The sequence below is a fragment of the Macrobrachium rosenbergii genome, chromosome 54 (genome assembly GCF_040412425.1).
Source record: "Macrobrachium rosenbergii isolate ZJJX-2024 chromosome 54, ASM4041242v1, whole genome shotgun sequence".
NCBI classification, from domain to species: domain Eukaryota; kingdom Metazoa; phylum Arthropoda; class Malacostraca; order Decapoda; family Palaemonidae; genus Macrobrachium; species Macrobrachium rosenbergii.
In genome coordinates, this window is record NC_089794.1 from 3,312,444 (window position 1) to 3,336,341 (window position 23,898).

General features: G+C 36.2%; 1 protein-coding gene across 3 annotated transcripts in view; it reads left to right on the top strand.

Moving 5' to 3' along the window:
• The window catches only part of Tbc1d15-17 (TBC1 domain family member 15/17), a 124,778-nt gene that overhangs the window by 51,357 nt on the left and 49,523 nt on the right, over positions 1-23,898 (top strand). For all 3 annotated transcript variants that reach the window (XM_067097329.1, XM_067097328.1, XM_067097330.1), the window contains exons 6-7: positions 13,929-14,173; positions 23,696-23,794. In XM_067097329.1, coding sequence (XP_066953430.1) covers positions 13,929-14,173; positions 23,696-23,794 — 344 coding nt within the window. The remainder of the gene's footprint in view (positions 1-13,928; positions 14,174-23,695; positions 23,795-23,898) is intronic.

Consider the following 23,898-nt stretch of genomic DNA (forward strand, 5'->3'; position numbering starts at 1 on the left):
GGAGAATCAGTTTCACTCGATTAATACTTTTGATGGTGAAGAGTTTATGCTTTTCAATTTCAGACTTTGCCTTCCCTTATCAGGGAGATTTGCACACTAGTGTCTTCAAATGCCTTGACCTGCATGCAGGTTAGCTACCTTGAGGAGGTGACGCAAATATAGGGCCCTTGGCTGGGGCGCCTAGATATTGATGATTGGTAACTGCCAGTGCAATGCTAGGTGCAGCTGCTTTGCTAGGGCAATTCTTCCAGAGGAAGGAGTGCCCATAGACTACATGCAGTGCAATAAATCTTGCTAAAATCCTTTTGAGGAGCTGGGGAAGGTTGAGGTTTGTTTCTTGGCTTGATCAAGGAGAGGCATTGCAGTGGCTCCTCCCCTAGAGTGGTGCGGGGATTCCAAGTGCCCCTTCCTTTTGCAGTGAGTGCAAACAGGAACTTTAGAAGAGGGCCCATTCTTTGTTTGGGCTTGCAATGAGGTGTGACTTGGAGGGATAATCTTCCTATCCAGGGAACTGGCATAAGAATGATAAGTGTCCCAGTCATCCGCTAAGCGGCAGCACTCATCGAGTGTCTTGGGATGTTTCTCACATAAGTGGTAGAAAAAATCATCCAGCTGCATGCACTTGAAAATTTCCTCAACGTTGTGATGTTGAGGTCTTCCAGCCAACGCTTAGCAGCTCGAGTCTTATGATAGATCCAGTCTTTCCAAGTTTGATCTGTTTCCTGCGGTTGGCCCACGCCAGTGTTGTCCAGAGTTCAGGGGTAATTTCATAGGCCTCTGTGACAGCCTTCGAGAGGTCCCCCTGATCGTCATTGGTTAAGGAACAGAAAGCGACTAGGTCTTTGACGCCCATGTGTTTTCCAAGAATCAATGAGATATCTGCTGCTGTAAGCTCGAAATTTGTGTAGATGTGTTCTTTTTGTCCAGCCAGGCCTCAGGTTCAACATCATTCCACTGCGGAATTATCGAGCTTATGCTGTTGAGAGTGGATTGTGGAGTGGCCAGAGTGGGATGCTTGGCCCTATGTTGGGCGATCTCTTGGCGAGACTTTTCAAGCGCTAGCTCATGGTTGCACTGGCTTTCCTTTTCTCATCTTTCTAATTCCCCCTCTTGTTTATCTAATTCCCTTTCTTGTCTTTCTAATTCAGCGAGGGCTCTTTTCTCCTGGGCCAAGGCTAGCTCAAACTGTCGTTGCTTCTCCTCCTTTGATTCTCTCTCCTTCTTAGTGTCAGCTACTTGGTCTTGAACTCATGAGCTCAGTTGGTCCCCCCTGAAGCTCAGCCCCTTCTCAATTTCTAGGAAGTTCCTGTAATCTTCGGTAGACACAGACATGTTGCTGCAGCTGTTGTGAGCCTAAAGTTCCAAGCAAGGTGGCAGATAGGTAAGTGGTAGACCATACAGGCAGTCCCTGGTTATTGGTGGGCTCAGTTATCAGTGATCTAGTATTATGGTGCTTGTCTAGAGATGAAAATTGGTGATTTTTGGCGCCAAAAATCACTGATTTCCACTTATTGGTGCCGATACCTACCCAACAGAGGCGCCGATCTCCAGTTATTGGCACCGATACCCACTTATCGGCAATTTTCACTTATCAGCAATTTTCGCTTATCGGTGATATTTGCTTATCAGCGATTTTCGCTTATCGTCACACCGTCGGAACTGAACCCCCGCCAATAACTGGGGACTGCCTGTATAATCAATTGCTCAGAAGGGAAAAGGCACTCTGCTTTTGGGAGGGTGTGGTTATGCTTTTGGGAGGGTGTGGTTATGTAGTGATGTGCGCCAATGGGCGGCGCCACTAGTAAATGGGAGTGTAGCGGGTTCTGAAGAACTGAATAATTCAAAGAGACACAGGTCCAATTATTAGGTGTGCAAGGCACAAATGGTGTGTATTGTTCACAAGGAATGATTTTGTTAAGCTTACAGGAGGCGATCAATACAAACCAAACGTGCATAAGCTGATTGCTTACTGCAATTAATTTTTCACACATAATGGACGATAGCACATATTTGGAGGTACTTTAACACAAAACTTAGTTAACTTGCTCACGGTCACACGGGTAACATGGAACAGAGGTAAGGATCCATTCAGAGTAAAGTCAGTTAGTCATAAATTCGGCATTGCAAAAGGATGCAAGCGAGCGGTGTGGAACACACAACAATATAAGATAAAATAAAAATTGAAATCAGTGCCAATAATAATACGCACAGGCTATAAAACGTAAGTTTGTTACGGAGAACGTAAATAAAACACTGCAACAATAGTACGCTGATATGCAAGAGAATGGTTCTGGTTTGTTCAAAAAGAACGGGCTTGTTTTGTTCCGAAGAATGGTAATTTGTTCATGGCACTTGTTCTGGAGAATTGAGCTGAAATTTGGCTCTTGATACCTACTGAATTGAGGAGCTGGCCATAGGAAACATAGTTATAAAACCGTGTGTGCGTTATATTAAATGAAGTATAAGCGTAATTGGGTTTGTGGATAAGGCAGACTCCCGTGATATTGGCTTGCATAGTGAATTGGGTTTGTTTGCCAAGGCATGTAGTTAGTAAAGCGTATGGTTTGTAATCATACAATTATAATTATTCACAGACTTAGCTTACATGAGGAATGAATGAATGAGACACTGCTCTTATAGATAAATTTTAAAGTAAAAGATTCCCACTATGGGTAAAGAATTAAATACTATTAGTATTGATATGACAAATAATATAAAAGTGTCTTGCTTTCGACTTAAAAGGATTTAGAATGACTGTGATCATGAGTGTGTGCAGACGAATTTATGTTATGTGTTGGCAGTAAGATATTTGACAGCTGTCAAAGTTGACCTTGACGGGTGAGTGTGAGGCAAGGCTGTCTGGCGAATCAAAACACATAGACTGTCGTCTGTAGGCAGGCGCCAGGAATTTAAATATGGCTTTCTATGAATGAATTAACGTGTGACCATATACAGTCGACCCCCTCCTATTCGCTGTTCCGGATTCGCGCATTTCTCTATGGAACGTATATACAAATTAATTTTAAAAATGCTAAGTTATTCAGATTTTTATCACTACTCAGTTTTGTTTATTTTATTTTTATGCAGATGGAAACTTGAGTAAATGTATTTAATGTGTGCATGTGTTCTAGTGTGGAAGCATATGTCTTTGCTTATTTTCAAAGTTTCATTATTCATTCATCATTTAGTCCCAGTGCTTATCCTGTGGCTTAGACCTGGGGCTCCATTTCATTTCAGGGGCTCCATTTCATTTTAATCCTTCGGGCCAGCCCTATGAGAGCTGTTAATCAGCTCAGTGGTCTGGTGAAACTATTTTAATAATAATAATTTGCGGAAAATTCACCTATTTGGGGTATTTTTCACTGAGAAATATTCACTAATTACTGTACAGTGAACCCCCCATATTCGATATTCGTGGGGGATGCGTCCCACACCCCCCCGCAAATAGCTAAAATCCGCGAATACTTAAAACCCCTCTTAAAACACTTAGAACTGCCCATTTTGATAATTTAAACACAGAAAAACCCTGCAAAAATGCATATACCTGAGTATTTTAAAAGTTTTATCACAAAAAGTGCATTTATTCATGAAAATTATATGAAAATACAGTAATTAGTGATTATTTCTCAGTGAAAAATACCGCGAATGGACGAATTTTCCGCGAATGATGGCTAGATATGTTCCACAGAGAAACCCGCGAACGCATGAGTCTGCGAATCATGAGAACGCGAATACGGGGGGTTTACTGTATTTTCATATTTTCATGACTAAATGCACTTTTTGTGATTAAACTATTAAAATACTTGGTATAAGCATTTGTAGAGGGTTTTTTTTTGTTTGATCAAAATAGACAGTTATAAGAACTTTTAGAGGGGTTTTAAGTATTCGCAAATTTTAGCTATTCGCGAGGGGTTGTGGTATGCATCCCCCGTGAATACTGGGGTCAACTATATATGTTTATTTTAAGCTCGAAGTGCAGATATGAAGTCAGATATAATGTTGAATGTGAATGCTAAGATGAAAGGACTAGGAATATGCAAGATAAATTCAGACTTTAACAGTGAATTGGTTAGTGAGAGAGTGAAAGTGAGACTGGGAATGGAAAAGAGGTTTTGACTCTCCCCATAGGTGTGACGAATTGCCAGATATGTCTTTTCTAGCAAAGAGGACTTAGCAAAATTCAGAGGGGAATATGTGCACTTTCCCTGAATTTCACCTCTTTATCACTGTTATTACTGCACTTCCTGGCTAATTTCTAACCACTTAAGACCTGCTGTCCTTTGTCTAGCATGCAGTAATGGCAAAGTTAGGACAGGCAGTCCCCGGTTATCGGCAGCCTCGGTTACCAGCGATTGGGTTTACGGCGCTTGTCTAGCGACGACGATAACTGGATTGTCAGTGCCGATATGTGCCGATCCCCGGTTATTGGCACCGATAACTGGGGATCAGCGCTGTTATTGCCAATTTTTGGTGATTGTCACGGCGTCAAGAACATAATCCCCGCCGATAACTGGGGACTGACTGTCTCTGGCTAACGGCGGGCTCGGTTAATGGCGATCCGGTTTTACTGTGCTTGTCTAGCGACGAAAATCGCCAATTTTCGGTGCCGAAAATCGCCAATTTCTGCTTATCAGCGCTGATAATTGGGTATTGGTGCTGATACATACCTAATAGAGATGCTGATAACCGAAAATTGCCGATTTTCGGTGCGAATAAGCCTCGAAACTTGGGGTCAATATTCATAACAAGAAAGGAAGGGACTTCTAAATTAGTTTAATTGAGGCTTTAAGGGAAAATCATTGTCCAACTTAATTACCGTATATTTCTGCATATAAGACAACCTTTAAATTGTAAAATTCAGCCCTAAAAAGGGGGTTGTCTTATACTACCATTCTAAAAATCAAACCTTGAATTCTAGGTGATGTTTATCCGTTGGGTAGCCACGGCCTCGGTGCGATAACCACCGACTTACATGAAAAGATTCACTTTATGAAATAAACTAATAATAGAGGTAATAAAACCATTTTTACCTTATATATTATTGGCATATTCAAGAATAAGTCCATATCAATGAAATCGACTTTTATCAGTGCGACCCTGGCTGAGAAATGTAAACATTGAGTTATGGTTGTGCTCACAGAAACATTTATCCTTTGGTAACCTTTCAGAAATGTTAGTGGTAGTGTAATTACGGTAGCAGTAATATTTAGGATAACATAATATTCATTTTTCATTAAAAATTCATCATCATTTTGGTGAAATAACACAATTTTGGATTACATACAACTGTTTAGAACAGTTCATTGTACATAGAAACCTCCTCATCTTTATCCCACTATAATTATAAAAGAACAATCGTTATTGTACATTAGACTAACCTCTTTTCGTCCACCTCTTTTATCCCATCTTCTAGTTAATGGGTTAAAAATAAATTCTGCCATTTTGAGAGATAAAACATGTATTGTTATTAATGCTTTACAGGCAGTCCCCGGTTATTGTTGGGGGTTCTGTTCATGACGGCATGACGATAACTGAAAATCGCCAATAATAAAAAATTGGAGATAATAGCGCCGATCCCCCGTTATCGGCGCCAGTAATCGGGGATCAGTGCCAATACCTGGTTATCGGCGCTGGTAAGCACCGAAAATCACCGATTTTTTATTCAGCGATTTTCACTTATTGTCATGCTGTTGGAACGGGTTCCCTGCCGAAAACTGGGGACTGCCTGTACTAGCACTGCGGATTATGTTACATAAACATTGTGCCACAATGATATAGCTTATACCCTGAGGAAATCTTATCAAAGTTGATTGATGAAAGGGGAGGCACTGTGGGACAGTAGGGTGACACAGCAATACATACACCTATTCTGCAATATAGAAAATGCACTCAATCACTTGAGTTGTTACAGCAGTGGGTAAAGTTTACTCAGAGAGCTGAAGGCTGAGAGAGAAGTCATTCAAGATACAATATAATACAAATTGGGAGTGATACTTGTGAGCAATTTAACACAAGTAACGTTAACACCAATTCGTTAGACCTTTAAGAGGATTGCAAGGGAGGAAATGAGCAGTAGGAAATACAGTTGGAGAAGGTGTTGCTGAAATAGTAATTTTCCTCTATTTTAAAATTTTCCTGTAAAATAAATTTGTGGAATCTGAAAGTATTTTTGCTTGTTCTGCATATATGTAATTTATTATGAATAATAGTACAGTACATGGTTTTAATAATGCCCATTGGGCAACACAAAAATTAAACTGGAGGTATCGTGTTACACCCAATCCACAGTGGCACAGATACAGTATTTACTTCTCCTTCTAAACCCTCCTTCTAAACCCTGGCACTTCCTATGAGTGCCAGGTAAGAAAAGTTTATTAAAGATTTATTATAATATAGGTAAATGGGTTCACTTTCTTTTCCTGTATTCAAAAGAGTGCCCTTACCTATGACTTCTCCTCTCAATAGGTGGATGCAGTTTATAGTGTACAGTACATGGTGCAAATAGTACTCAAGGTTCTTTCCTTGTCCACTTTTCTTGGTCTCTTCCCATCCAGATTTTGAAACTTTGCTTTGACTAGTGCTTCAATTTTCACTTCCAATTTATAGCAACCCTTTGGACAAACATAAAGTACAAAAAATGTGACGTAGTGATCTCATTACAATTTGTGATAGTAATGGCAAAAGTCCAATTATGAAACTTTTTTAGGAAAAAACCTGTTCCAAATTATATAACTTTTGAATTCAGTACTGTAATCAGGGTTCACCTATTTAACTTTTGAATTCAGTACTGTAATCAGGTTCACCTACTTACCTAAATCTCAAACTGTGTTATATATTGGTTACCTATAATTTTTTTCCTGTAAATATCACTGCCATCGTTAATAATAATGTCTACTCTGATTAAGATAAAATGACCAAATTATCGACCACCTCTACCTCCTACAATATTATAACAAATTCACTTATTTCCCAGTTCCTAACATGTTTAAGAACCTTATATTACCAACATATTTTCTCTTATAAAAAATAATGACAATATATCTCAACAATCTGGAATTTACTTCAAATAAACATGTTTAGAAGGGGAGTAATTCCTACTTAACAATTAGGCTTCTGATGTATTAGACTGAATGACTGGACTTTCTAATGTTAATTCTACATGTAAGTCTCAGTTAGGATGAAGATAATAGTATTTTTTCTTTCCAAAGTGAAACTATAAAAAATGTGTTCAAGATCATGCTAAGATGTAAATGTTAAGAACCTGTTTGTCTGTCTTAAGTAAAGTATATCTTAGTTTAACCAGACCACTCAGCTGATTAACAGCTCTCCTAAAGCTGGCCCGAAGGATTAGATACATTTTACGTGGCTAAGAACCAACTGGTTACCTAGCAACGGGACCTGCAGCTTATTGTGGAATCCGAACCACATTATGACGAGAAATGAATTTCTATCACCAGAAATAAATTCCTCTAATTCTTCATTGGCCAGTCGGAGAGTTGAACGCTGGGCACAACAGCGTGCTAGCCGAGAGTTTGTCTGTCTTGTTTGTGTATTTTTCCAGTCCATACTATATGTTCTAGTACTTATTTTTTACCAGGGTATTCTGCTCTGTAGAGATTTGCATTGAAGTTGATGACCTTTGTGTTTTCTTTATGAATAGATATACTGTATAGACATATATATATAGATATATACATTGCTAAGTGTTTATGAATAATGAACACTCTTATTGTGCCCTCTACTTTTTAACATTTGACTTTCCCAACAAATACATATCAAGCAGACCACACAAAAGCAAGTATGCCTTTATTGGGCTGCACCTCGTGCAATTACTGATTTGCTATGGCTACTGTCCATCCTAGACCTCTTTCCCTCTTAATGAACTGCCTACTTGCTTCTTGCGTGGTCTACTTGATATGTACGTGTTGGGAAAGTCAAATGTTAAAAAGTAGGGGCTGCAGGAAATGTGTTCATTATTCATAAACACACTTAGCAATGAGAGGAGGAGTCATAAGTAAGGGCACTCTTTTTTAATATTGTACAGGAAAAGAAGGTAACCTATTCACCTATATTATAATAAATTTTTAATAAAGCTTTTCTTATCTGGCACTTATAGGAAGTGCCTGGGTTTACAAGGAGAAGCAAATATCTTTGCCACTGTGGATGGGGTGTAACGCTATACCACCAGTTTAATTTTCGTGTTGCCCAGTGGGCATTATTAAAACCATGTACTGTACTATTATTTATAATAAATTAACATACATGCAGAATAAGCAAAAACACCTTCAGCCTCCACAAAATACTCTTATAGGAAAATTTTAAAACAGAGAAAAATTACTATTCACAAAATTATATGTTAAAATCATAAAAGAAAATTAAGAAATGAATAGCTGTTAAGAAATTGATTAACCCTTAAACGCCGAAGCCCTATTTACAAAAACGTCTCCCATATGCCGGCGGCGTTCGGTGAGTTAGCGCCGAAGCGGAAAAAAGTTTTTTTCAAAAAATCACAGCACGCTTAGTTTTTAAGATTAAGGGTTCATTTTTGGCTCCTTTTTTTTGTCATTGCCTGAAGTTTAGTATGCAACCATCAGAAATGAAAAAAATATCATTATCATATATAAATATTGGAATATATGACAGGAAAAAAAACCATATAATTGTATACAAATCGTGCTGTAAGCACAACGTTAGAGCTAATGAGTTAATTTTTTTAGTTGTATTGTACACTAAATTGCGATGATTTTGGTATATAACAAATTTTAAAACGATCAAAGCAACACAGAGAAAATATTATCACGAAATGATGCATGAATTAAATAACGCGGACGTAAAAAATGTTTTTTCAAAAATTCACCATAAATCGAAATATTGTGCTAGAGACTTCCCGTTTGTTGAAAAATGAAGGTGATTGATTGAATATTACTAGACTGTAAGTGTTTTAGCTTACAATTGCAGTTTTCGACCATTTCGGTCGAGTTAAAGTTGACCGAAAGTTGAATTTTTTCTATTTATCGTGATTTATATGAAAATATTTCAAAACTGATAAAAGCTACAACCATGAGTTATTTTCTGTTGTATTTTACATGAAATTGCGCACATTTTCATATATAAAACTTTATGTAACGACTAATATAAAATGGTGCAAATATTACGACAACGAGACGAAAGAATTTCTGAGATGTTCGGCCGAGTTACCGCACAGACATAAGGAAAATGTTTTTTTAAAAAATTCACCATAAATCGAAATATTGTGCTAGAGACTTAAAATTTATTGCAAAATGAAGGTAAACGATCGAATATTACTAGAATGTAAGAGTTTTAACTTACAATTGCGTTTTTTTACCATTTCGGTCGAGTTAAAGTTGACTGAAGGTTGAAATTTTGGCAGTTATCGTGATTTATGTGAAAATATTTCAAAACTGATAAAAGCTACAACCATGAGCTAATTTCTGTTGTATTCTACATGAAATTGCACACATTTTCATATATAAAAGTTTATGTAACGACTAATGTAAAACGATGCAAACATTACGACAACATGACGAAAAGAATTTCTGAGATGTTCGCCGAGTTACAGCAGCACAGAGCGTAAGGAAAAATTTTTCAGAAATTCACCATAAATTGAAATATTGTGCTAGAGACTTCCAGTTTGTTGCAAAATGAAGGTACATGATTGAGTATTACTAGAATGTAAGAGTTTTAGCTTATAATTGCGTTTTCTGACCATTTCGGTCGAGTTAAAGTTGACCGAAGCTTGAAATTTTGTCAGTTATCGTGATTTATATGAAAATATTTCAAAACTGATAAAAGCTACAACCATGAGTTATTTTCTGTTGTATTCTACATGAAATTGCACACATTTCCATATATAAAACTTTATGTAACGACTAATATAAAACAGTGCATGCATTACGACAACGTGACGAAAGAATTTCTGGCGCGGACGTAAGGAAAAAGTTTTTAAAAAATTCACCATAAATCGAAATGTTGTGCTAGAGACTTCCAATTGGTTGCAAAATGAAGGTAAATGATTGAATATTACTAGATCGTAAGAGTTTTAGCTTACAATTGCGTTTTTTTACCATTTCGGTCGAGTCAAAGTTGACCGAAGGTTGAAATTTTGGCAGTTATCGTGATTTATATGAAAATATTTCAAAACTGATAAAAGCTACAACCGTGAGTTATTTTCTGTTGTATTGTACATGAAATTGCACACGTTTTCATATATAAAACTTTATGTAACGGCTAATATAGAACAGTGCAAAAATTATGACAAAATGACGAAAGAATTTCTGAAATTTTTGGCGAAAGTTACACAAGCGTAAGAAAAAGTTTTTTCAAAAATTCACCATAAATCGAAATATTGTGCTAGAGACTTCCAATTTGTTGCAAAATGAAGGTACATGATTGAATATTACTAGAATGTAAGAGTTTTAGCTTACAATTGCGTTTTTTCGACCATTTGGTCGAGTCAAGGTTGACCGAAGGTTGAAATTTTTGTAGTCAACGTGACGGCACGTCCACTGGACACCCAACAGACAATTTTAGTCGACGTATGATACGTCCAGTAGGCGTTTAAGGTTTAAGATGCCTAAAACAAACTCACAAGCAAATGATACCATCATTTGTAAGAAAGGCATTGTGTACAGTAATCCATCAATTATCCGGATCGCCATTATCCGAAACTCGACATTATCCAACACACCCGGACCAGGGATCAAGGCCCCAAAGATAGATGATATATATGAATTTTTAAAAATTTGAAAAAACTGCCCTTTGATGGTTAGGAATGCTGAAGAGCCTCAAGAAAATGTTGGTACTACTGCAAATGCTCGGACTGACTGGTGGTTGGGGGAGGCCTCAAGAAGCTTCCATGGTGGAGGGAAGAGGGTTGGTCAGATGGCTTGGAGGGGGTGGGGATGCAGTGTTGGATGGGTGAAGAGGGCTAGGTAGACCTGATTTGATAGAGCTTGTTTAGTTTTGTGTTTTAATGTTTTTGAGATAGTAATTCACATTTTATTAAAGAATAGGTTAGGAGAGAGAGAGAGAGAGAGAGAGAGAGAGAGAGAGAGAGAGAGAGAGAGAGAGAGAGAGAGAGAGAGAGAGAGAGAGAGAGAGAGAGAGAGAGAGAGAGAGAGAGAGAGAGAGAGAGAGAGAGAGAGAGAGAGAGAGAGAGAGAGAGAGAGAGAGAGAGATAAAATGTTGTCTTATTAGGATATGTGGGATAATCATATTTAGGATCAACTAACTTGTAATGAAATATGGTACAATAAATCAAGCAAAGCAAAATAAAAAAAAGAAAAATGACAACACGTATGTACACACTAATTCTGTGGCATGGCCCTGCTACAGGCTGATTGCTTTTGTTTTGTGTACATATGAAATTTGCATTCTAAATATTTTTATGGTGATTAGAGATGAAATATCAACAATGATAAAGTATATTCTCTTGTGTACTGTTATGATATATGTGATAATCATACTTAGAGTCAACTAAACTTGTAATGAAATATGGCACAGTAAATCAGACAAAGCAAAAAATACAACATACCTATGTATGGACGCACTCATTTGATGGCATTGTAAACATGCTAGAGTTAGTTTAGTTTCTTGTTCTTATGTTTATGGTACAGTAATTGATACTTCGTTAAAGGACATGTACAGTACTGGTATATGAGAGAGAGAGAGAGAGAGAGAGAGAGAGAGAGAGAGAGAGAGAGAGAGAGAGAGAGAGAGAGAGAGAGAGAGAGAGAGAGAGAGAGAGAGAGAACTAATGTACGTTTACATTAAAGCCTAAGACCATAGCACACATATTCTTACAGTTTTGTTTATATTTTATGCCACAGTAATTTCGTTTATATTTGTACTGCATTTTCTAATTTTTTTTTAGTTTTACATACCAAAAGATAAAAGCAATTGTATGTGTAGGGTATGTACGTATGCACAGATGCATTCCATGCCATTGGTGAACTTGGTACAGCCTGTTTGGTTTTGTCTTGCCTACATATGAAATTTGCATTTTAAATATTTTTATAGTGATTAGAGATGAAATATCAACAGTGATAAAATGTTCTCTTGTGTACTGTTATGATATGTATTTTAATAATAATACGTGGAGTCTACTAAACTTGTAATAAAACAGTATAGCAAATCAAGCAAAGCCAAAAAAATGGTAACACATAAGTAAGTGTGCACGCAATCATTTGATTGTGTCGTGAACTTCTTGGAGTTTTAGTTTTGTATTTTTATGTTTATGATATACAGTAATTACATTTAATGAATAGAGAGAGAGAGAGAGAGAGAGAGAGAGAGAGAGAGAGAGAGAGAAGAGAGTTAGTTTACCTTTTGTACAGTATAACTGTTTTATTTAACAAATGTAGGAAACAGCTTTTTGTGATTTTAATTCCCTTTTAATACATTCATTTCTTTTAGCAAGTGAAAAATTATTTTCCTAATTCTTTTGGTAGTAGGCTCAGTCAGCTGATTCTGAGAACTTAAACATTACAAATGGAAGGATGATCAGTTTAAATTACATTACCAATTTATATAGAGCTGTAATAGCCTATGAATTTTCTGTAAAAGAAAACTATTGTGCCGGCTTTGTAGTCCATCTGCACTTTTTTCTGTCTGCACTTTTTTCTGTCCGCACTTTTTCTGTCTGCCCTCAGATCTTAAAAACTACTGAGGATAGAGGGCTGCAAATTGGTCTATTGATTATCCATTCTCCAATCATCAAGCTTACCAAATTGCAGCACTCTGGCCTCGGTAGTTTTTTATTTTATTTAAGGTTAAAGTTAGCCATAATCGTGCTTCTGGCAACGATATAGGGTAGGTCACCATCAGGCCTTGGTTAAGGTTTCATGGGCCGCGTCTTATACAGTATTATACTGAGACCACTGAAAGATAGATATTTTTTCAGTGGCCTTGATTATAAGCTGTACAGAAAACTCAATTGCGCCTAAGAAACTTCGGTGCATTTTTTACTTGTTTGACTTTTGCAAATGGATACATTGAGTGTAACACCTGGGCTAGCCTAGGTCTATAGATCACACACAGCCTACACATTTTTGTCTTGTATATGGTAATACAATATGGTGAGAATTGACAAGGAATTTGCTGTATAAATATACATTAATGGTTATAAAACCGTGGTAGCCTGTGGTTAACACATGTAGGCTACCTGCCTACTGAACTGTGCCATTTATTAGGGAGAGAAAAAGAAGGGGTTGCATTTTTTTTTAAAGTGTATTTATGCAGTATATTTTGTCACAAATATGGGGGAAAAAAGGTAGATAATTGCCTTTTGCATAAAGTTTTCAGTTTAAAGTGTGATGGTTGTTCTTAAAAGCATATCGAGTGTTTCCAGTTATGTGGTTATGTGGTAATAACAAGGTAGGTGGAGGAAGGGTACAGAATTGCTCTTGAACACTCCTAGATTTTTTTTACTCACCATTATATGGATTTCGCTGGGGGAAGGGTACAGAATTGCTCTTGAACACTCCTAGATTTTTTTACTTGCCATTATATGGATTTTGCTATTATCCAATGGACCCTTGGCTCTGTTAATCCAGATAATTGAAGGACTACTGTATTAATTTGACTCTCTCAGTAAGAATGCCAATGCCAAAATAAAATCATAAAAACTTCCAGAGTATTAGCCTAGAGACGACACGTCACCAACAGGTTAGGAAAAGATTATACAGTACTGGGCATGAGAGAGAGTGAACATCCTAGATGCTGTCTTCACACATTTCCAAATTTTGTCTTGGCTGCTCTTATTTTTATATATGATGTGCAATAATGTGCTGAGCTTGCATGTGTAAATGGAATGAACTGCATATGTAATACCAGTATGTGTGTGTAAATTGAATCATTATAAATATGAGCTTGTTTTGCTTCCTGATGCATTTTGATATTTTTTGCAGATCTGAAAAGGACAGCAACCTCTATTTGATTGTCGACAAGAAGCAGGCCTCATCTGATGAGAAGCTTTCTGCCCTGAACTTGGTGCCAGACCGTCGAGGACCAGGTGGATGGGGAGGGGGAGGTGGACCGAGTGGAATTCCCTGGGGTAATGCCCAGCAGAGAGTTTGGGGATTCTTCAACAACTGGAAGAGAGATCCATACACCACGACTGTCAGCACACTCTCCAAATTCTATGATGCCGTGTGTAAGTTAGGCGAGACCATTGTTCCTAGCAGGGTTAGAAGTGGTGCACTGTAATTTTGACTGTAGATGTATGTAAAACACTGTCTGATTTCTGTCCGTCCACACGTATGAGAAGATTTCTGAGTAATACGAGTTACAGAATATGGAGTAGTAAGTTTTTCAGTGATAGTTCATGAAATATTAACAGTTAATGATTTGAGGTGGAGATAAAATGCTTAAACTATATTAGAATTAAATTTATAGACACTCCTATTGGTAGATAATGTGGGGAACAAAAAATGTCAGTGCTGCTGATAAACGTTTGAAGGGGGTGAAAGAAATAGATGAGAAATAGGAAGACTTTATAACACCCTTTAAGGGTGCTGCAAAGAATGTGTCATATGGTGATGGTTCTCTAATGGGTAGTACTACTGCCTACTGCAGGTGTAATTATTACTAACGGAAGGTAGTGTAATTGTAACACTGAGTTCCATTTCTTTATATCTTTCCAAACAGTTCTTTCTTATTTACAAGTGTCCATTAGATGTGCTAGAGTTTTTGGTGTTTGTTAAAATTTTTCATAGTCGTTTGTGTAATTGGAAAAAAAAATTGTTTTTGTGTAACTTGGTTTGCTTATGAAATTTAGTACTCTCTCTAAGATTTTTTCATACTTCTTTTAGCTTGATTTTTAACTTGATATATTTCAGTCTGTTGCTGTTCAATCTAAATTAATTTTTACTTATTTTGGTTCACTTATTTTGGATGATAGTATGATATGGTGTGTTCAGAAATTATGTTAGAATAGATTTTTATATAGTACTGTATATAGAAATGGGAAATTGGCCAGTATGTAACAGTAAAAGGAATCTTAATGTACAGTCATATATATAACAAGAAATCATATTTAATGATTTTTTTTTTGTAAAAAAAATTATCTCCAGATACAAGTCTACTATAAGTAAATTGTATGAGACTGCATGACTTGCAGAAAATGTTTTGTAGTGACAGTTGAAGTCTCCTTGAATGAGAGAGGTGTGAACTGGAAACCAGAAGCGTGAAGGTCATGGATGAGTCAGTCTGAATTCCAAGAGAAAACTTTAGTGTAGCTTAACAAGCTCTGGATACCAGTTGTCTCCAGTCACTGTTGAGTCAGTCAGAATTCAGAGGAAGGCTTTTACTGGACTGCTCAAAAGTGTTCTCTTACGATAGTTTACTTAAGCTGTAAAGGGTAAGCTGTCATGAATAGCTTTCTAACAGTTTAAGTATATGTGGATAGTTTGCAATTGATCAGTGTCCAGAAGTTAATGTGCCCACTATGTTCTGGAGTACTTCAAGATGGCCCTTCTATCAACAAGAGGACAAGGTAAATTTGAAGAGTTAGTATAATGATTACCTTGCTCTGACTGACTAGAAATATGCATTTTTCCAGTTATGTTGTATCATTTATTTTGAAGAAAAAAATGTTCACTTGTTAATGCCCTTTCGAAGTGTGTGTTTGCTTTCGGGGTTGTTTGCTTGTTAAAGCAAATTTGTTAGGTTGACACAGACCTTTTCTTTGAAGTGGCCTAACCTCCCCATTGCCATGGGAGGGTAGGTACGTCTGTCTGGAGCTGGGTTATCAGTTTCATTTTGTTTCTGCCGTTGCACTTTATGAGGGCTTTGTGTTTTTGGAGACTTTAAGCCAGATTGATGTAGCCCCACTAATTGAACAGATTCAGTCTTTCTTTTTTTAGTTTACTGTTAGAAATTTAGGCTCTTACAGTCGTGGTTTATTATAGTAAGTTTGTTAGTCTGAGTGGTCTGGTTAAACTACTTTAATAATAATAATAAGTAGTGTATTAGTATTGTTGCAATTTTTGTGCTTGACAGTTGAGTAAAATTGAATTTGTTGCATTTCTTCATATATTGTTAGATTTCTTAGCATGTGGCTGAGTATGTGTTAAACTTCCCAGTATTTGGCTGAGTTATGTTGCATCACAAACCTTCACTGTCATGATTGTTCCAAGTTTCTGTAAAGATTCTTTGAAAGTTTAGCATAGTAATGTGAAATGGATTTAGAGGCAAATGATTCTGTGTACCTTCAGGTCATGCTGATTTGGTGCCCGTAGCCTGAATCTCAGGACAACCAACTATTGTTGCTTGTTACATCACTTTTTGAATTTGCATGTAAAGCTAATGTGATTAAATACTTGAACAGGATGCTTGTCTTTTCATCATCCTGTGTACATTTCAGATGTCTTTGTAGAGAAGTTAACATTCAAAATAATGTGTAGATATTTGTAATAACTGAATCAAGATTGATTTAGGAAGAAAATCTTAGAAGAATGTAACAGGCATCATAAAACAAAGGTTTGGGTGGACTGCATGGAAGATGTTAGAACACAAGGTCCCTAATATCCAGGAAGTGAGAGTGCATGCAAGACAGATGAGTAGTGTGTGTGTGTGTGTGTGTGTGTTCTCAGTTGGTGACCTTTATGAGTTTATGTATGTGGCTGAATTGGAAGTAATTCTCTTATTGATTAATCCTTGATTTTACCAAGTATTTGCTCATTTGGCTAGAATAAAAATGATTTACCTAAAATGTCAAAGATGTTGAACCATCATAAGTGTAGTGTGAAAGGTGCTCTTAAGCAACTTGACATGGGAGTAAAGGCAAAAAGTGCTTCAACCTGAGTTAATGTGTAGTATATTAATTTTTATAATACAGTGCCCCCCCCCCCCCAGTTTTTATGTGTTTCACATTTCCGCGTTTCATTTTGTTGTGGATTTTTGTGGAACACATCGTCCACTTGTCCGTAAGGGAAATTTCACTAATTTGCAGATTTTTCTCTGGGCTGTATCTCTAAAATTATCACTAATTTGCTTTTTTGTAGAGCAGCACTGTGTATTCATTAGTTACTAAATTTTTCATTAAAATATATATATATACTGAGAGAGAGAGAGAGAGAGAGAGAGAGAGAGAGAGAGAGAGAGAGAGAGAGAGAGAGAGAGAGAGAGAGAGAGAGAGAATGATGGCACAAGCATTTTTTAATAAGTTTATGGGAGATGGTGAGGATTAACCACATTTGTATGATAAATAAATGATTTACTTAATAATAATTACTAATTTTTATATAATAATAATAATAATAATAATAATAATAATAATAATAATAATAATAATAATAATAATAATAATAAATAGTTAATAATAATAATAATAATAATAATAATAATAATAATAATAATAATAATAATAATAATAATAATATACTGTAAATGAAAAATTTATGTATTTCTATGGTAAATTATGTGAAATTTTGAACAAACAAATACTGTACTTATCCCAATCTTTTCCAAAGCTCTGAAATGAGGGGGAGGTTGGACCTGTCATATATGTCAAATACCTGACATAAATTTTTAAATTACAGTATACAGTACGATGATGATGATGATGGATGATGATGATGATGATGATGCCGCCACCCCTTTGGTGGTTAAATAAAATAACTACGAATGATACTGAAAAATTCTCTCTCTCTCTCTCTCTCTCTCTCTCTCTATTTTTAAGGGTCTCTCTTTCTCTCTCTCTCTCTCCCCTGCAAATAGCTAAAATTATTTTTAAATACAGTAAAAACCCCTTAAAAACACTTAGGATGATAGTTTAAACACAAAAAAACCTAAAAAATGCTTATACCTGAGTATTTTATTAGTTATATCACAAAAAGTGCATATAGTCATGAAAATATGAAAATGCAGTAATTAGTGAATATTTCTTGATGAAAATACGGCAGATGGGCAAATTTTCCGTGAATAATGGGTAGATAAGTTCCACAGAGAAATCCGAGAATACGTGAGTCTGCGAATAGTGAGATCGTGGATACGGGAGGTTTACTGTAAAATGTTTAAGATGACTTTGAAATGACAACAATAATATTTTCAAAGATTAATAACAACTTAATGTAGTAAATAATTTTTTTTATCATAAATGTATTTGTATGTAATTACGAAAATATTAACATGACGTTATTAACAAACGTAGCATTCTGTTTGGAGGTACTGTATGTACATGTCCCTGCCCACATATTTTAGATATGCTCTATACAGTATTACTATCCTAAAATACGTACCTGTATAGTAAATATCATTTCAAAATCATCTTACAACACAGGAAAATATACATAAAATATACGGCCAGTGCATTACATACAATATGAGCAGAAAGATGCAGAAAGTTACGTAGGCCAAAGAAAACGTGAATGTCTGAATGATAAGGGATACTTAATTTTGCAACATGACTTTGAAATATTAGGATGTTCTGGGATGATAATCTGAGGTCTGAGGTATATTTTTGTTTGAACTGTCAAGTTTGGCAATGAACTGTTAAAATAGGCCATTATAAGAGTCTTAGGGATGTATATGGCCTACTTAAGAGTAACAGTAGTAGGAGAGTACTGTAATGTAAGGTTACTTTGGGTGTTTTGGGATGATTATTTGGGGTGTATTTGTGTTTGAAATATTAAATTGTTTTAGTATGATAATTTATGGTGTATTTTTGTTTTAACTGTCAAATTAAGCAGTGAAATATTAAAATGGGCAGTTACAAGCACTTTAGTTCAAGGGGTACAAGGTATTTGGCAGTTATAAGCCAGTTACAAGCATTTTTAGAGGGAATTTTGCATTTCTGTGGATTTTTAATTTCTGCCGTAGGTTCTGGAACCTATTCCCCCATAAAAATGGGGGCGCACTGTAAGTAGTTTGTCTTGCATGTCATTTCATGAGTCTGTTCAAATTTTAGGAAGGTAAATCAAGACTCAAAAGTACAATAATCTCTACTGTTTCAGATTAATACATCCAAGGCCACGCCAGATAATGGAAATTTCCATATATAATAAAAAACCCTGTATATGGATGTAAAACAGCAACTTTATACATATACTTCCTCACCTTGTCAGTATTGCATAATGACATACTGTACTGTACAGTAAATAGGACAATAAGGAATAAACAATAAAGAACACACTTTAGTGTGCTTATAAACAACAGAATACACTGTTCAGTATTGTACACAAAATAAAAAGCAAACTGATGTATACAGTGTACAAAATATATTAAAAAATTAACACAGAAATTCTCTCTCTCTCTCTCTCGGTTTGTCTTAACTGTGATGTACTGAAAGTGCTTACATGGGTTGGACTTGACTTTTTTTTTTTTCATAAAGAATAACCCAGAGAGAAAAAGATAAAGGCAAGCAAACACACAGCAGCTTGATGCATATGTGTATGTATACACATGTCCATGTACACATGCTGATTTTCTATTGAATGAGTAGTTACCATTTTCTACTGTATATTGGTACCTCTACTTCCTTTTAGTACCTTCACATGAAAAGTCGAATAAACATTTAATTAAAATGTGTGTGTGTGTGTTCAGGGCTTTCTCAGGATGTATTAGAGCGCTATCATTTTTATATTGCATACAAAAATTTATGAAATCTTTACTCCATCTGAAACACATCATTAGGTAATAGAGCTTAGGCTATCGTAAGTTCTATTACTATGAAAACCTTTAGTAAATATCTAATGCACTATATTTACTGATTAACACAATTATATTTATTATTTCCATTTAAGGGATATTAACTTTATCATTGAGTTCATACATTGAATATGAGCAGCTTATAGAAACAAAGAGAGACACATGCCAAAGTTTTTGAGTTGTGAAAATCAACGAGAGAGAGAGAGAGAGAGAGAGAGAAACAAGAGAGAAATGCTGAATCATTTTATCATGTCTTGAGAGAGAGAGGATAGAGAGATTGAGAGAAGAGAAAAGTGATCAAGAACTAAATGCATTGCATAGTCTTGTTTTGAGAGAGGAGAGGCAATATCAGAGAGAATTCTGAGAGAGAATTGAGAATGTCTGTTTTATTGATTACTCAAACTCTCTCTCTCTCTCTCTCTCTCTCTCTCTCTCTCTCTCTCTCTCTCTCTCTCTCTCTCTCTCTCTTTCAAACAAGATCAGAAAATGCTGCTTAATCATTTTATCATAAGTTGTCTTAATGTATTTGGGATGAGTCATGATTAGTATCTTTTGTATGCCATGCCATATAAATTGACAGGAAATGCATACTGTAGTTTACGTCAACATGATGCATATGTGTACTGTACTTATACACACATACTTGGTGTACGCATACTAACGAATACAGACTGAAACACCGATGGGCAAGAATAATTCTGATGCAGTATGGCTGGGTAGTTTACACCAATACTATTTTGTAATCTGTTGAAGTTTTTCAGTTTGCTGGTAATTCAACTTCAGAAAAGGTTATTTATTAATAAAGTCAATGAACATGAAAAAAAAAAAGTATTTTGAAATAAATGGGATGAAAAAATGACATGACAGTTGAAGCTGAAAAAGGCCCACCCAACCCTCCCCACTCAGCTCTCTTAGCCCTCCCACTATGTAAGTGCTTACCCTGGCCAAAACCCACTCTCCCCACAATACTCAGCCACTCAAAAGTGATAAACAGTATGATGTTTAAGTGATGTTGATGCTTTTGAGCCAAAAACTGTTGCAAAATCTCTCAAGTCAAACATCTACTTACCCCTTCCCACCCATTCAGATCCCCTCCTCCAACCACCCCAAAATCTTTCACTGGCCTACCACCCCAACAGTAACCCTTTCTCAGCCTTTTTATGCTTGGAAGTAGTATTACCACATTACCTGCCTGCTCAGTGTTGCCAACCATTCAAGTGCAGTTTTTAAAATTTTTTATGAATTGTATATTTATTTTACATGTATATTGTGGTCCCGGGGACTCTCCAGATGACATTGAGGTCTAGAAAGGGTGAAACCTGATAATTGAAGGATTACTGTATACTGTATATCGCAACTTAATTTGCTGGGCACACTTAAAACAATAATCAGTGTTCTTTTCACTTTTTTCACCCAACATGCAATGCTTTGTGGCTTTTACTTTTTTTCTTTGTGGTTGAATGGCCATCTTTTTCAAATTCTTGCTATAATTTTTGCCCCATATTTGAGACAAAACCCTTTTATCCAGCAATTCAAGAATAAAGATTTAACTATCTTTTTTGTGTTAGAATATACAGTATTATGTATAATGATGAATATTTCATAAGAACGCTACAAATTTTTAGACCTCAAGTGATATGTGCAAGTGTAAAGTTTGAACTACTCCATTTTTTATGGGATTTTACCTTTTATGATATCTTCTTAATGTGTAGTAGAGTTTTGAGCCTTGGTGTTTTTAACTTTAATTATTGTCCCCGTCTTGCAACACCCTGAGACAAAAATGGCCTCTGTGGAATGCTGCCATGGAAGAGTATGTCTTCAGTACTTTATCTTTCACACATCTTCACTCATTTCCAGCCTCCTTTCTCATAGTTCTCGTGCAAGTTGGGACTTGGAACTCAATTATGTTCACAGGAGTCTAGCTGACACTAGCAAGTTCTGTTCTCTCAGGGATTGTATGAAGGGAAAGTTCAAGCCATCTCCATCTTCCTTCCATAATTATCTCATCTACATAGCAATCTTCTGTAATTTCCCTTTTGATATAATTTCTAACTCTACCCTACCAACTGATTCCTGATATTTGTCTTGTTGCTGTCTTTTTCTCTTCATCTCACTGCTGTCCCTAAGGTAAAGGGTTGGTTGCCTTGATGTGTCTTTTCAAGTCTTCCTCACTTATCATGCCATCTAGTCCTTTGCCTCCCTCTCATGCTTCTACCCCTAACAGGTTCCATCCAAGCTCTCTTCATACCTTCCTCCTCACTCATCCTTACTACATGCCCAAACCATCTCATTTGTAACTTTTATGATGTCAGTAATTATTACTGCTCTTGTGTTTCTCTCATTTTCTTGCCTTTCATTTAATGAGGTCCCCAAAATTCATCTCAGCATCTTCATTTCTGTTTGCTCCAACTTTTGTTCCTCCTCTTGTTTTCATGCCTGTGTTTTTGAGCTGTCTTAATACCCATGTTTTTGAGTCGTACATGATCACTAGTATGGTTATAATACAGTAGATTTTTATTATTACTTTGTTTGGTATTCTCAGCCTGCTTTTATTCTGCTTTCAAACTCACCTTCACATCCTCCTTTTGGCTTAAAAGTAGATTTTAAGTACTTGAAATTCTCAATTTAAAAAAAAAATTATGCGTCTTTTGTCTTGTATAAGTAACCTATCCTTTCTCCGCTTGCTGGGCACCATAACCTCATTTTTACCCACCTTGACCTTCATGCCACCCAGTTCAAGAGATTCCTGCCCTCTTACCTGTCTTTGGAATTCTTCTTTAGTCTCTTCCATAATCACTAGGTCATCTGCATGTGAGAATCTCATAGATTTACGTTTCTAATCCCTTCACCCCTTACATCCATAACCAAGACCAATAGAAGTGGGCCATTACCAGACCTTGATGTAAATGAGCTCTAACTTCAAATGTGTCTGTTTTGCCACAGGCTGTTATTACTGCTGTCCTTGTTCTTTTCTACATCTTTTCAACCAACCTTACCACTTTTTAGGCACTTTTCAGTTTCTTAAACACCAAAAGACTCCCTCTCTTGGTAATTCTTACCAGATTCCCTCCCTAGATCTATAAATGCACAGTAGAACTTTTGATTACGTTCTAGCCTCTTCTCTGTACTGTAATTGTCTTATAAAAACAGTATCAGCTTTACCTCTCACTGTAATGAAACTGTATTGCTGTCCATCAAATAAAATCTTCACAATTGCACATAATCTCTTAATAAATTGTGTCTCAAAAATTCCTTAACAAATATTCTCATTCTGGCACAGATAGGTATTTTGGGTTGGTCACACCAATATCCAGTGAGATATAGCCAGCATTTGCTATTGTAGTGAGGTTAAAAGCATTGTTTGGATTAGCCATGTTCTTTGGAAGTATCACTGCAGGTTGCAGTTTTAAGCAAATTTCAGCAGCAGTTCACACCTTTGTATGAGCATCTTTTCTTCTTCAACAGTTTTGCCTATAGGGACATTGTACTTCCATCAGTTTACCTTGTTTGCCATGCTAAGCAGCACCAAGTTGGCAATCTAGGTAAAATTTTAGAAATTTTGAAATGCCATACGAATAGAATGAATTCTTAGGCCAGCCCTGTGTGAGTAGACCTGTGACCCGAAGGTCTACATAATTTTAAGCTATTCCTATGATAATTGTAATTACACAAGGAGATCCCGCTTCTGTTGAAAAGATGATAGTCGATGGCACTGAAGACTAGAAGGAATCTTTATAGTACACCTTTTGAAGGGTTTCTTTCATTTGTCTTCTCCAAAGTTTGATGGTGTTGTGAGCATTGGTCTGCTTAGTACAGTGCAATTACAGTAAGTACTATGATAGAAAAGAAAGTGGGGAGTTAAATGTATTGGAGTTGTGATGTTGAAGCAATACAGAGAGAATGCCACAGTGAGATCTCAGTCATTGGGTTACATCACTAAAGCAGTTTAGAAATAGATTTTGCAAGTTTTGCAAAGTGATGCATGTATCATTTTAGTTTTTATATCCTATGCTTATTTTACCCACAGTGTATAATGGGGTGGATGGATATGTTCGAGAATCAGACGGGGAAGATGACGTTGCTGAGATATTCCACAGTCTTAATGGATTTGAAGTTCTGGAACCAGGTGAAGTATTTATGCTTGTTAATTTGACTGCTTTACAGGTAAACAACTTATTTTGTCTTGAGCATTTTTTCTAATTTGAAGATAAGATTTGTAATATCTTGAAA